At 39.1% G+C, this 12,544-nt stretch overlaps 1 protein-coding gene across 6 annotated transcripts in view; it reads left to right on the top strand.

Moving 5' to 3' along the window:
• The window catches only part of ASPH (aspartate beta-hydroxylase), a 243,162-nt gene that overhangs the window by 164,622 nt on the left and 65,996 nt on the right, over nt 1-12,544 (top strand). For all 6 annotated transcript variants that reach the window (XM_060287666.1, XM_030859675.2, XM_060287664.1 and 3 more), the window contains one exon: nt 4,504-4,641. In XM_060287666.1, coding sequence (XP_060143649.1) covers nt 4,504-4,641 — 138 coding nt within the window. The remainder of the gene's footprint in view (nt 1-4,503; nt 4,642-12,544) is intronic.

The raw sequence follows: 12,544 nt of genomic DNA, 5'->3' as shown, positions 1-12,544 counted from the left end.
TGAAATATTGAAAATATTTTTGAGATAATTTTACAGTTTGCCTAGATTTATTTTTATTTTATTTTGGAATTTAAAAAGTAGTTATTTTTAGAATGAAGTCTTTATTCAACTGATTCCTAAGCACAGTGAACCCAGTAGTTAATTGTGTAATTTACCTTCCAAAATATTTAATGCCAAGTTGAAGATGAATACCTATAGCTATAATAATGACTGCTATTGACACAGAAAATATAGTAGCTAAAGCAAATCACATGTTTTCTTTGTGATTATTCCTTTTTTTCTGAGTACAGTGTCAGCTTCTTTAAACATAACATTTGGTCATTAATCATGACATCATACAATGTAAATTCCCAAACTCTCACCATCCACTGTGGTTCACACAACATTGCTGGGCTGTCCTTCACCATCGCATGGCTCTAGGCTGGGCTGTCCTTAGAGTCGGGGATCAAAGGCTGTAGTGAGTCCTTGGCTTTTTGTAACCATGTATTCCATATATGTAATAAAGTGACATCTAAGGATAACATAGCTTCGGGTTTCTAAAATTAATAAGAACATGGGGCCATTTGGACAATTGAGGGTTCATTGGAGCAAGGGGTTTTGTGATGGGGTAATTGCCGGCTAGTGACAGGAACCAATTTCGGGTAACAGAAATTTGGATAATTGACACTGTTTTCTTTATACATTTCTGTGTATCTATACCTTTCCCCCTCTGACCTACCAGTCAATCAACTGGAATAGAATGAGAAATGAGAGGCAAAGAGAAAGAAGGGAGAAGAAATTGCTGATTAGTACTCACTTTTGTGCTCCTTCATTCTTTTAAGATGTAAATGCCTGATACCTCCTTCGAATGAGAGTGACAAGAAAGATTTTGCTACAGTGTCTGACACTTGATAAGTGTTCATATGTGATGGCTCTAAATGTAATTGTCACTAATTAATTTACCTTTTAACATCTCATGGTCCAGGACAAAGGCAGATAAAAGAAGTCTGTGATTTATTCTCACATCTTAGATGAAAACAGCCCTTACTTCAAGGGCAAAGAATTCACTACTACACATCGTTAGGGGCTTGGGATTTGAACCTATGGGATTGTTCTATCAGCTTAATTATCATTAAGACGCAAAGAACAGCACAGTTCTTGAATTTAAATGCTCACAAAGATTCATCCTTATAGGAGAGACAAGCCTATAGAAATCCCACGTTAGCATATTCTCCATATTAGATGTTGAGTCTGAGTGGACTCTCGCACTCTGAGTTTTCATACCGGGAAGCAACCCTCCTTCATGCTCTTAAGCTCTGCTCCAGGCATGAAAAGAGAAGCAAACCCACAGCCTCTGTGCTGCAGAAGCTGACAATAAAGTTGTTTTGACTTTTCTCACGGGATCATTTCGTATGGGCAGGAAGTGGGAGAAAGACCAATCGTGATACTCTCGTAGCAATTCAGCCTCAGCTTTTCCCAGAATTTCTGTAACTCCCAAATCCACATTTGAGCTCCCGTCTCCTACTCAGAGTCCACAATCTACTGCCTGCCTAGTTTCTCCACACGATGCCGCAGATGACAACTCACTTGTTCTCCTCTAAAGGACGTTTCCTCCTGGGTTCTGGCTCTCGTTGGATGGTGTTGCCAGCTCCCAGGATCCAGACTTGAGTCAGCTTAGCTCCGCCCTTTCCTGTGACAAGCCCCCTCCTCACTCCAGTCCGGCCAGGCCAGTCAGCTTCTTCGGAGGTCTGGCGTCCATCTCATCTTCCCTCTTGCTTGGCCGGTGTTCTCATTCCAGCCTTTGTTACCGTCCACCTCTGTGATGGCTGCAAGAACCTGGCTGTCATTTCCTGATTTAGTCTTACTTTCTTCCAGGCATCTTGGGCTCAAGAACCCCATGGTGCAAAATAGAAATAAAGCCCTCTTCCCAAACGATGGCATTCATGGTTCTCCCAGGCCAGTGGAACCACCTGTTCTCATCACAAGTGTGTGTCCCATGTCCCACTGTGCACCACGCCCCAGGCAGAACAGGCTCTGGCTGGGGTCACGTACCACGGGCCCCAAACGTGGCCTGGGCTTTTCTGAGTTAGACTCTCTTGACATACTATTTCTATGTAGTTATGTAGTGAGTGTGTGTGTGTGTGTGTGTGTGTGTGTGTGTGTGTGTGTGTAAACTATACCTGGCATTAATTTGAAGTATAGTAGACATTGATATAGACCATATTTAACAAGGTGCCCAGCTATGCTTTCTGTCTATTTTAGTATTCCTGTAAAGAGGACATTTTCAGAGGATTCTAACAACTTGATCATGGATTTTCTAGCAACTTTTATTGTGAGGTAGTCTAGATGTTTAAAAAAAAAAAAAAGCAGTCTGGCTGAATTCATTGGGTCCCCTATATAATTGAAGGTATCGTTGAAGATGATTTTTTTTTATTTCGAATATATCATTTCACAGTTTTGTTTCTGTAAAAGTTAAATGGCAGAGGGTGTAAAACCAAGGGCCCTGTTTGATGCACTTTGAGTGTCAGAAAAGCTCTTATGGGCAGTTAAACATGTCCCCGTAAGCAAAGTCTCTTGCCCAGACATTCAGCCTGGTGAGTGTTAAGGCCAAGACTTGAAATCTAAGACTTGTAACTCCTGAACTAGAGTTATAAGTTTTTCTATAATATGTATATTAATATAATATGATAATAATATAATATATTTTCCTATAAGAATTTTTCTCACTACTCTAACAATATGCCCAGTCCTTAAAATGAATTGCTGATGATTAAAAATCTAATTGACTGTAAGAGTTTCCAAAAATCATCTGTTGTAATTAATAATGTTGTTTAACACTGAAGATTATAGGGAACAAGACCCTAAATTTAAATTGGACAAAAATAACTGAAATAGTCAATTTAATTTCAAAGGTAAAATGCTATATTTTTTGAAATGAATGAACCGTGAGCCGTTTTTAAAGAAATTACTTTATGGTTACCACTTACATGTATTTCAAGGAAAACATATAAGTGATTAGTATATACATTCTTAATTTGAGATATTATTGAGAAAGATAATTAAGTAAGAAGATCCCTTGTGATAGTTTTTTTTTTTTTTTTTAATGATACAAAGATAGAAGGAAAGAGGAATAAATTGCCAATAAATTGCCCTGGGTGATAATTCAACATATTTAGTCTTTTTAAATCTCAGATCGAGCATTTGTAAAGTGGAGCTATTTGGGGTTATTGGAAAGATCAAATGAAATTACGCATGCACAAGCTAGTAGTAAGCTGAAAAGTGTTACTGAAAATAGGAGTGGTTCTGCTATCACACTTGATTTTTCTAACGAAGGATATTTTTTGACTTATGAATTTTAAGAGACTTAAAAGTTACTATTTCTTACATCTAAAGTAAGATGGGGTTTTATGAAGATATTCTTCTATCTTCTTACTCTGCCTGATATTAACTGCCTGTTTTCATTGATCAAAATATGTATTTGGAATCACTCTTCAAAAGTAATCATTAGATCAGAATTAAAATAATGGAGGCGATACCATTAGGCACTCTCCTAGAACCGTCTTCCCGTCTAAAGACAATGGGGTGAGCACGGTGCAGGAGGCATGTGGGGAGGGCTCCTGGGAGAGGATGTGGTTCGGGCGTCCTTTGAAGGGTACGTGTGGAGCTGCAGACTGCAGCCAGCTGTCCCTGAAAAGGCTAGTTAGTCTTCTTGGAGGCAAGTTGTATCATGTTACAGCTAGCCTGCAACCGCAAATGTTATCCCTTATGGCAGGAAGAAAAAATACTAGGAACACAAATTCCCTTCTAAAAAAATCTGACATGGGCTATCACTCTATTTACTGCTAACTCAGAATAATATTTTCTTTCGGTCTGCTTCTTTAATGGAGGATTTATACTTCGTTACTTCTTCATGTGGACGTGAGAAGACTGTTCATGTTGCTGTCCGGGAATTCCCTGGTGGTTCAGTGGTTAGGACTCCCCGCTTCCACTGCAGGGGGCACGGGTTCAATCCCTGGTCAGGGAACTAAGATCCAGCATGCCACCAGGCGTGGCCAAAAAACAAAACAAGGAAGTCGCTGTCCTTCTTAACATCCCAATTCAGTAAATGCAGATATCTGTGAAGAAATGATGAAAATCATACTCCTTTCCTTTGAAAGGAAACACAGACTTTAAGAAATGAAAGCTAAAATATAAACATAGTCCCCTTTTGTGTCTTAAATGATTTATCCACTCAACAAAGTCCTAGATTCTGCTGGACACTCCGGGGAGACCAGTGAGTGCAGTGGAGTCCTGTGTTCAGAGAGCTTTCAGCCTAGGAGTGAAAATAAAAAACACACATTTATTTAAAATAATAGGTCATAATCAGAGACCCAATCAAATAACAGTATTTTTGCCAGTGTAACAGATTTGGGCACCTGACTAGCAAGCTCTTTATTTAAAAGTCAGACCTTGTTTTTAGGGACTTTAATTGTAAAATTAGTAAAACTGCTTCGTTTTGAGTTCAGTCTTTCTGAACTCTTCCAGGCATATAAGTGGTACGAGCTTGGGCACCAGAGGGGCCACTTTGCATCTGTGTGGCAGCGCTCACTCTACAACGTTCATGGACTGAAAGCCCAGCCGTGGTGGACCCCCAAGGAAACGGGCTACACGGAATTAGTGAAGGTGAGTGTTAACTTTGTCGAGTCCTTGTCTGTCTCGTCCTCTAAATTCAAAGACAGCTTCTCATGGAAAGGAATGTCAGGGAGGAGACAGATTTTCTTTCCAGTGGCATTTGCAGAAAATACAAAAGGGATCTTCATCCCATCAGACAAGAGTTTAGGTGAGATGGTGAAGAAAGAAATTTGTTGAAGAACAGATCTCAAATCTTTTGGCTTTAGGACCCCTTTGCACTCTTAAAACTTACTGAGCACCCCAAGGAGTTTTGTGTGTGTGTGCTGGGGGATTATATGTATAAATATAATTTTTAGAAATTAAAACTGAAAGGAAATTTAATCTTTATATGACTTCTATGAAAATAAAATAATAACTCCATTACATGTTAACATCAATAAGTTTAAAAAATACATTTTCAAAGCAAAAAAAGTGAAGTAAGAAGATGGGAATTGTCGTGTAGTTTTACAAATCTCTTTGGTGTGTGGCCTAGTGGAAGACAGGAGGGTTCTCACCACTCTTTCACCCGTAAGTCCAGAAGCGTCCTGAGTGCGGGAGCTCCTGTCCTCATGGAACTGGGGTACACAGCCTCCTGGCCTGTGGACAAGCGCACCCACCCAAAAGCACATCAGATCTTGTGGTTCAAGAGATTTATAGAGCTTAATCTGCAACACCCATGTCCATTCCCAGTGGTGGGTGGGCTGGAAGTTCCAGCCTTCTAATCACCTGGTCTTTCTGGTGACCAGCCCCATCCGGAGGCTCTCTGGGGCCCCATGCTAAGTCGTTCTATTAGCATAAATTCAGGTGTGCTCAAAAGGGGTCCTTATGAATGACAAAAGTCACTCCAGTTATTCAGGAAATTTCATGGGTTTCGGGAGGTTTATGCCGGGAACTGGAAACAAAGACCAGATATATGTCTTATATTATCCGAAGCCACCCTCTGGGTTTTGAGCGCAGATCCCTTCTAACAAAAGAATCCTAACTGTTAACAGATGTGGGCACATTACTAGATCTCATTCAGTCATTAATAATAATGAGTCCAGTCCATTCTCACATTATATGAAAGTACCTCCCAGGGCGAGGCCCCTCAGGTTGGCAGGCCGCCGTTAGATCTCGTAAGTTCCAGAAGTAGGAGTGGTCTTGGCAACATATGGCTTTACCCTTTCAGACATCTGGTGTAGCTGAGCTAAGAGACAGTATCTTGCCCTGAGCCTCTTCGAGGTGTTAATGTAATACTGGATTTCCCTCATTACATACCCTACTTATTCATCCTCTTACCTTCAGCTGTATTTCTCCTTTTCTTCATTTATACCCTAACTTTTCCATCCTTGGAAAGGACATTAAGTTTGGCCACTGTGCTGGTCTGGATTGCAGGCAGCTGTACTAGTATAGCAAATACCTCCTCTCAGTTCACTCTCGTTCAGGTGGGGTAGGGTTACCCAGGGGCAAAACTCGTGGGCTGTTTGTCCCACCAGGCAGTATAGCTACATTCACTCATCGGAGAGAGGTGAGAAGGGAAAAGCAAGAGTGACAAAATACTGATAATTTTGGAATCTAGGTGATGGATATATAGAGGTTTCTTATACTCTTTTCTCTACCTTTAAGTATATGTTTTACATTTTTCATAATTTTTTTGTTAAAGAACATCTTGTTCTTTAAGACTTATAAGACTTCACTGATCAATTTGGTTTACTGGGGAAAAGAAATTTTCAATGAGGTTTCAATAGACGTATATTAAGTGAGTCTTCCTAGACCATGTTTATTCTGTATTTTATTATAAGATCAGAATACAAAAATAAATTGTATTTCTTTACACTAGCAAAAAAAAAAAACAAACCCACTCCCAAAATGAAATTAAGAAAACAATTCCATTTGCAGTAGCTTCAAAAAAGAATATAAGATACTGTATTAGCTTGATATACCTTCAGTAGCAAAGTATCACAAACTAATTGTCTCACAGTTCTGGAGGCTATAATTCCAAGATCAAGGTGTCAGCTGGGTTGCTTCCTTCCAGGGGCGCTAAGAGAATCTGTTCCATTCCTCTCTCCTAGCTTCTGGTGGTTTTCTGGCAACCTTTGGAGTTGTGTGACTTATAAATTTCTGCCATCATCTTCACATGGCATTGTCCCTGTTTGTGTATCTGTCTCTGAATTTTCCCTTTTTATAAAGGACACCCTTCGTAAAAGACACCAGTCATATTGGATTAGGGCCCACCCTAATGTCTTAATTTTAACTTTATTACATCTGTGAAGACCCTATCTCCAAAACGGGTCACATCCTGAGGTACTGGGGGAGTAAGATTCAACATGTAAATTTGGGGGTCATCATCCAACTCTTAAAAGATACTTAAGAATAAATCTTACAGAGAAGTGCAAGACGTACACTGAAAACTATGAAATTGTATTGGAGGAAATTTCAAACCTCTAAAGAAATGGAAACACATTCCATGTTTATGGACCAGAAAACTTGATATTAAGATAGCAATATTTCCCAAGTTGATCTAAACTTTCAACACAATCCCTATCAGAATTCCACATGGCTTTTTTTTCTTTTATGGAAATTGACAAACGGATCCTAAAATGCGTATGAAAACACAAGGGACCACGAATAGCCAAAACAATTTTGAGAAAGAACAAAGAGAACTTAGACTTGCCAGTTTCAAAACTTACTACATACAAATTAAAGTAATCAAGACAGTGTGATAGTTCCATAAGGATAGACATATAGATCAGTGGAATAAGAATTGAAAGTACAGAAATAAACCCTTACATCTATGATTAATTGATTTTTGACAAAGGTGCCAAGACAATGCAAAGGGGAAAGAACTGTCTTTTTCACAGGTGGTCCTGGGACAATTGGATATCTAAATGCAAAAAATAAAGCTACCTCATACTATGTATAAAAACAAACTCAAAATGGATATAGACCTAAATGTAAGAGATAAAACTATAAAACTTGTAGAAGAAACCATAGAAGTGTTCATAACATTATTGAGTTAGGCAATGGTTTTCTTGGGTATGACACTGAAAGTACAAGTGACAAAAGACAAAATAAATTAGATTTCATCGAAACTTAAAACTTTTGTGCTTCAAAGGACATGATCAATAAAGTGAAAGTAAAATCCATAGAATGAGAGGTAATATTTGCAAGTCATATATCTAACATATATATATATGATATAATAAGAACTCTGAATATAATAAGAACTCTGATAACTCAATATAGAGACAGATAACTCAGTTAAAAAATGGGGAAAGATTTGAACACTTATTCAAAGAAGATAATGAATGGCTGAGAAGCCTATGTAAAGGTGATCGATGACATTTGTCATTAGGGAAATGCAAATCAAAACCACAATATGATAGCATTAACCCTCACTGGGATGGCTGCAACAAGAAAGATGAACATTAACAAGTGGTAGCAAGTATGTGGAGAGAGAGACTGGAACCCTGGAACTTTGCTGGTGGGGAGGCAGAGGGGTGCAGCCACTTTGGAAAACGATTTGGCGGTTCCTCAAAATGTTAAACACAGAGTTAAGGCCCAGCAATTCTTCTCCTAGGGGTATCCCCAAGAGAAATGCAAACATATGTTCATACAAAAATGCGTCCCTGAATGTTCTTAGTAGCATTTCATAATAGAAAAAAAGTGGCCAATCACCCAAAGGTCCATCTAAATGATGAATGAAAGAATAAACAAAATGTAGTGTATTACACAATGGCAATAAAAAGGGAAGACGTGCCAAGGCCCATGGTACAGCATGAAGGAACCACGTGTTCCATGATTCTATCTGTATGAACTGTCCGGGAGGCAAATCAACAGAGAGAGGAAGGGGTGAGAGCCAGGGACTGAGGGAGGGCCTGAGGCTGAGCAACTGCTCATGAGTAAGGAGTTACTTTTTGATGTGATGAAAATGTTCTAAAATTAAATAGTGTCGATGGCTCACAGGTCTGTGAATGCACTAAAAACCACTGAATTGTAAAAAGTTAATTGAGTGAATTTTATGGTATGTGAGTTATGTCTCAATAAATCTGTTAAAAATTGGGAAACTGTGATATATATGTTGTGGTTCAAGTATGTTGAAAACTAAACAGGTTTCTGGGGGTTGATGAAGAACACCTAACTTAACCATCAGTGAGGCAGTACAGTGAGGCAGGTTAGAGCATCTGCTCCATAGCCATATTGCGCGGTTTTGTTGGTTTGTCTGTTTCGTTTGGTTTTTCACTAAAGTATAATTGATTTACAATATTATGTTAGTTTCAGGTATATAACATCATGATTCAGTATTTTTACAGTTTGTACTCCATTAGAAGTTATTACAAGATAATGGCTATAATTCCCTGTGCTATAGAGTATATCCTTGTTACTTATCTGTTTTATACATAGTGGTTTGTATCTCTTAATCCCATACCCCTATCTTGCCCCTCCTCCTTCCCCTCTCCCCCCTCCAGTAACCACTAGTTTGTTTTCTGTATCTGTGAGTCTGTTTCTGTTTTGTTATATTCATTTGTTTGCTTTATTTTTTATATTCCACATGTAAGTGATAACAGAGTATTTGTCTTTCTCTGTCTGACTTATTTCACTATGCATAATACTCTCTAGGTCCATGCACGCTGCTGCAGATGCAGAATTTCATTCTTTTTTATGGCTGAGTAATATTCCATTCTCTCTATATATACACCACATCCTCTTTATCCATTCGGCCGTGGATGGCAGTACCGTGAAGCAGTTTAGAGCACTGGCTCTGTAGCCACACTGCCTGGTTTTGAATTTTTGGTCTCATTTTTTACTAGCCATGTGACATTGAGCAACACTTCTTCATGCTTCTGTTTCATTATCTGCAAAGTGCCTGTGGCAGTAGTGCTTGTTCCATGGCTGTTTATTTAATAAGTAGGTAGGAAGTGCTCAATAGACATTAGTTATTGTTATCATTTATAATTTTAATTTATGTGTTACCTTGTTTTCATAGGAAAGTATTTTCTAGTTTCTAAAAAATTAGTCGGAAAGCACATTTTGAAATTTTATGTATTATTGAAATAATAACATAACAGCCATCGTGTATGAAATGCCTATTTGTAATCATTGTGCTGAGCACTTTGGTATATAATACTTCTCATCTTTACAACAACTCTTCAAGATAGGTGTCACTGTACCCACTTACGTTTGAGTAAGTAAGGATTAGAGAAACTAAGAGATTTGCCCAAGGCCCTATATTTAATAGGTGAGGGCTGGGATTGGAACTGAGGCCTTCTTATGCTCAAGTCCGTGCCCTCACTGGTACCTCACTACGCCCTCAAAGCTACTGAGGTCTGCTCTTACGTCTCATGTTATTCTCCTTCTAGCCAATTAAATCTTTATTTCAGGGGGCTTCCCTGGTGGCGCAGTGGTTGAGAGTCCGCCTGCCGATGGAGGGGACACGGGTTCGTGCCCTGGTCAGGGAAGATCCCACATGCCGCGGAGCGGCTGGGCCCGTGAGCCATGGCCGCTGAGCCTGCGCGTCCGGAGCCTGTGCTCCGCAACGGGAGAGGCCGCAACAGTGAGAGGCCCATGTACCGCAAAAAAAAAAAAAGATTATTAAAATCTTTTTTTCAAAATTCTGTTTCTCTGGGCTTGATTTCAGCCCTGCCTGTTTTAAGCTCTGCTTCATCTAAGAAGAAAAAACCAAGTCCTGGGCATTAATCCCAGGGTCCCCAGCAGCATAGAATCTCAGAGTGTGTGACAGCTGTGGGTTGTGATTGTAAAGTTAGCTTTACTTTACTAACTACCTTGATTTGCAGTAATGTTAATATTGTATATGTTATGACTTAAAGTAATTTCGCGTGACCACTCACCAGTCGTGAGTATGACGAGGCAGAACTTTCTGTGTGAGGAACCCAGGGCCCGGAACCATTTAGCTGACACACACTTGCATATCAAGATTTTTTTCCATTTTCAAATTACAGATTTGACTGTTGTGGATCAAGGATCATCACCCAGGCATTCATACTGTAAGGTGGGAACCTTCTAGATGGGGTAGCTGCCATGTTTGGCCAAAATCCTTTTAGAATACTTACCCAGATCTGGCCCTTACGTAATGATTAACTGCCAGGCATAGCACATTTTCATTTAAATTATTTTCATTGTATGTTCCAGTGAGCTGTAGAGTGCAATTTTCTCGAAGGCACGGGACAGTGTTCAGTAAAATGTTATCATCTGTGTTTTTCCATTTTGTTGAATTGTCATTGTTTCCCCGTATTGTGTAGCTTGCAATTTGGCAATTCCGTGCACTGGGGGTGTTAAGAGGCTGTGCAACTTGATGAAAAAAATTTAGAGAAAAATATCCCAGTAGAGTTTTCTCTTTTAGGCATATGTTCATTAAAATTGAGTACTTTTTTTGCCCAAATAACAAATATGAAAACCCTAAGTGTTTTGGGGGTATTTAACGTAGAAATTGAAACAAAAATAGATTAATGTCTTTGCTAGGTTATAAATAGAAAAGGGAAAAGAAATCTCTTCCAGTGAGAGGAAAGCCATCATAGTTAAGAAGTTTGCTCTTCTTCTTTTTGAGATTAGCTTTTTGATCCAAATTATTCCATGGCTAATTTAGATGTAAACATGCATGCCTTGAAACCGCTGTAGTAACATGGAGAGCACAACAGCCAATAGCAACTGAAAACCATAGTTCAAAATAACCCTTTTCTATTTTTTCCCTGCTACTTAACTCTGCATTCATCACTGGGAAAAAGGGAAACCCTTGCATGCTTTTTCTGAGGTTTTCACAGCATTTGCTCTGATAGAAGCATATAGCATCGCTGATAAGTTTTCCCTCCTCATACGGTAGTTTTATTACAGTTGGAGAAGTGCCCAGTAAAACTTGCCAGTGTTGTGACACAGTGCGTAAGAATGATTGATTGAATGATACTCTTCCTGGCATTTTCTCTCAGGCTCTGGCTTTTATTAAGTAAGAAACCCGTTGTGTATGAATAATGCCACCTGGACAAAAATAGGACTTATACAGGAGTGAATTCGTGGTTCAGCATTCGTATCTGTGTGATTAAATATTTGAATATTTTCGCTGAACTGCTTTTGAAATGAATTGGATTGAGACAGAAGCAAAAATGTCAGACTTACAGTGGAATTAAGCTATAAAGTAAGAGGATTATCAATTTTATAGAAAAGTAAGTATCATCCTATAAAGAAGTGCTGAAAGCAGTTTCTTAAGATTAACGTAATAGTTTAATCCTATTTTTCTAAATCAGACTTTCGACTTTTGGATTCCAATGATATTTTCACTAAAAATGACAACAAGAGTCCAGAGAATTTACAGAATTCGATGGTTATGTGATTTAAAAGTGAACTTCAGAAGCAGGTTAGTTTTGCTCTCTGCTCTGACACCTTAAGGAAGTCATTTCATCCACCTGGGCCTCGGTTTCTTTCTCTCCAAATGCAAAATAATTGCCTCAGTTCCTCCTCTCCTACAAGGTGCAAAAACAGAACAAAACACAACAAAACACCACCATCATGGATGTTCCCGTGTGTGTTTAAGTGTGAGCCCTTAATAAGAGCTGACACTCTGCTACGGTTATAGGAGGGTCTAAGATGCCAGTTATAGCAACATATCAAAAGGGTGAAATATTAGAAATTCTTTGAATTATTTCAAACTCAAAGGTCATTTTCTTTCTCAAAGCAAAATTGATGAGTTTTCAATATTTGTCAGTTTTTTCAAAAATGCCTAAAAATTGCCTTTATCTCTGGTCCACCTCGGGAGCTTGCAGTACAGCGTTTGACTTACAGACCCGGGCACTACACTGCAAGCTGCATCTGTAGGTTAGTACGCCATTTGCCGTTCCAAAATTTTTGATCAAGCGGTGTTACCAAAAGCGGGATCCGGCTACTTACCGCTCAAGAGCTGGCATGCGGGGATGGGGGTGGGGAGAGG

This window comes from Globicephala melas, chromosome 17, assembly GCF_963455315.2.
Source record: "Globicephala melas chromosome 17, mGloMel1.2, whole genome shotgun sequence".
In the NCBI taxonomy this organism is placed as follows: Eukaryota; Metazoa; Chordata; class Mammalia; order Artiodactyla; family Delphinidae; genus Globicephala; species Globicephala melas.
The sequence above is the reverse complement of the archived record's forward strand: the minus strand, read 5'-3'. Positions and strand labels throughout refer to the sequence as shown.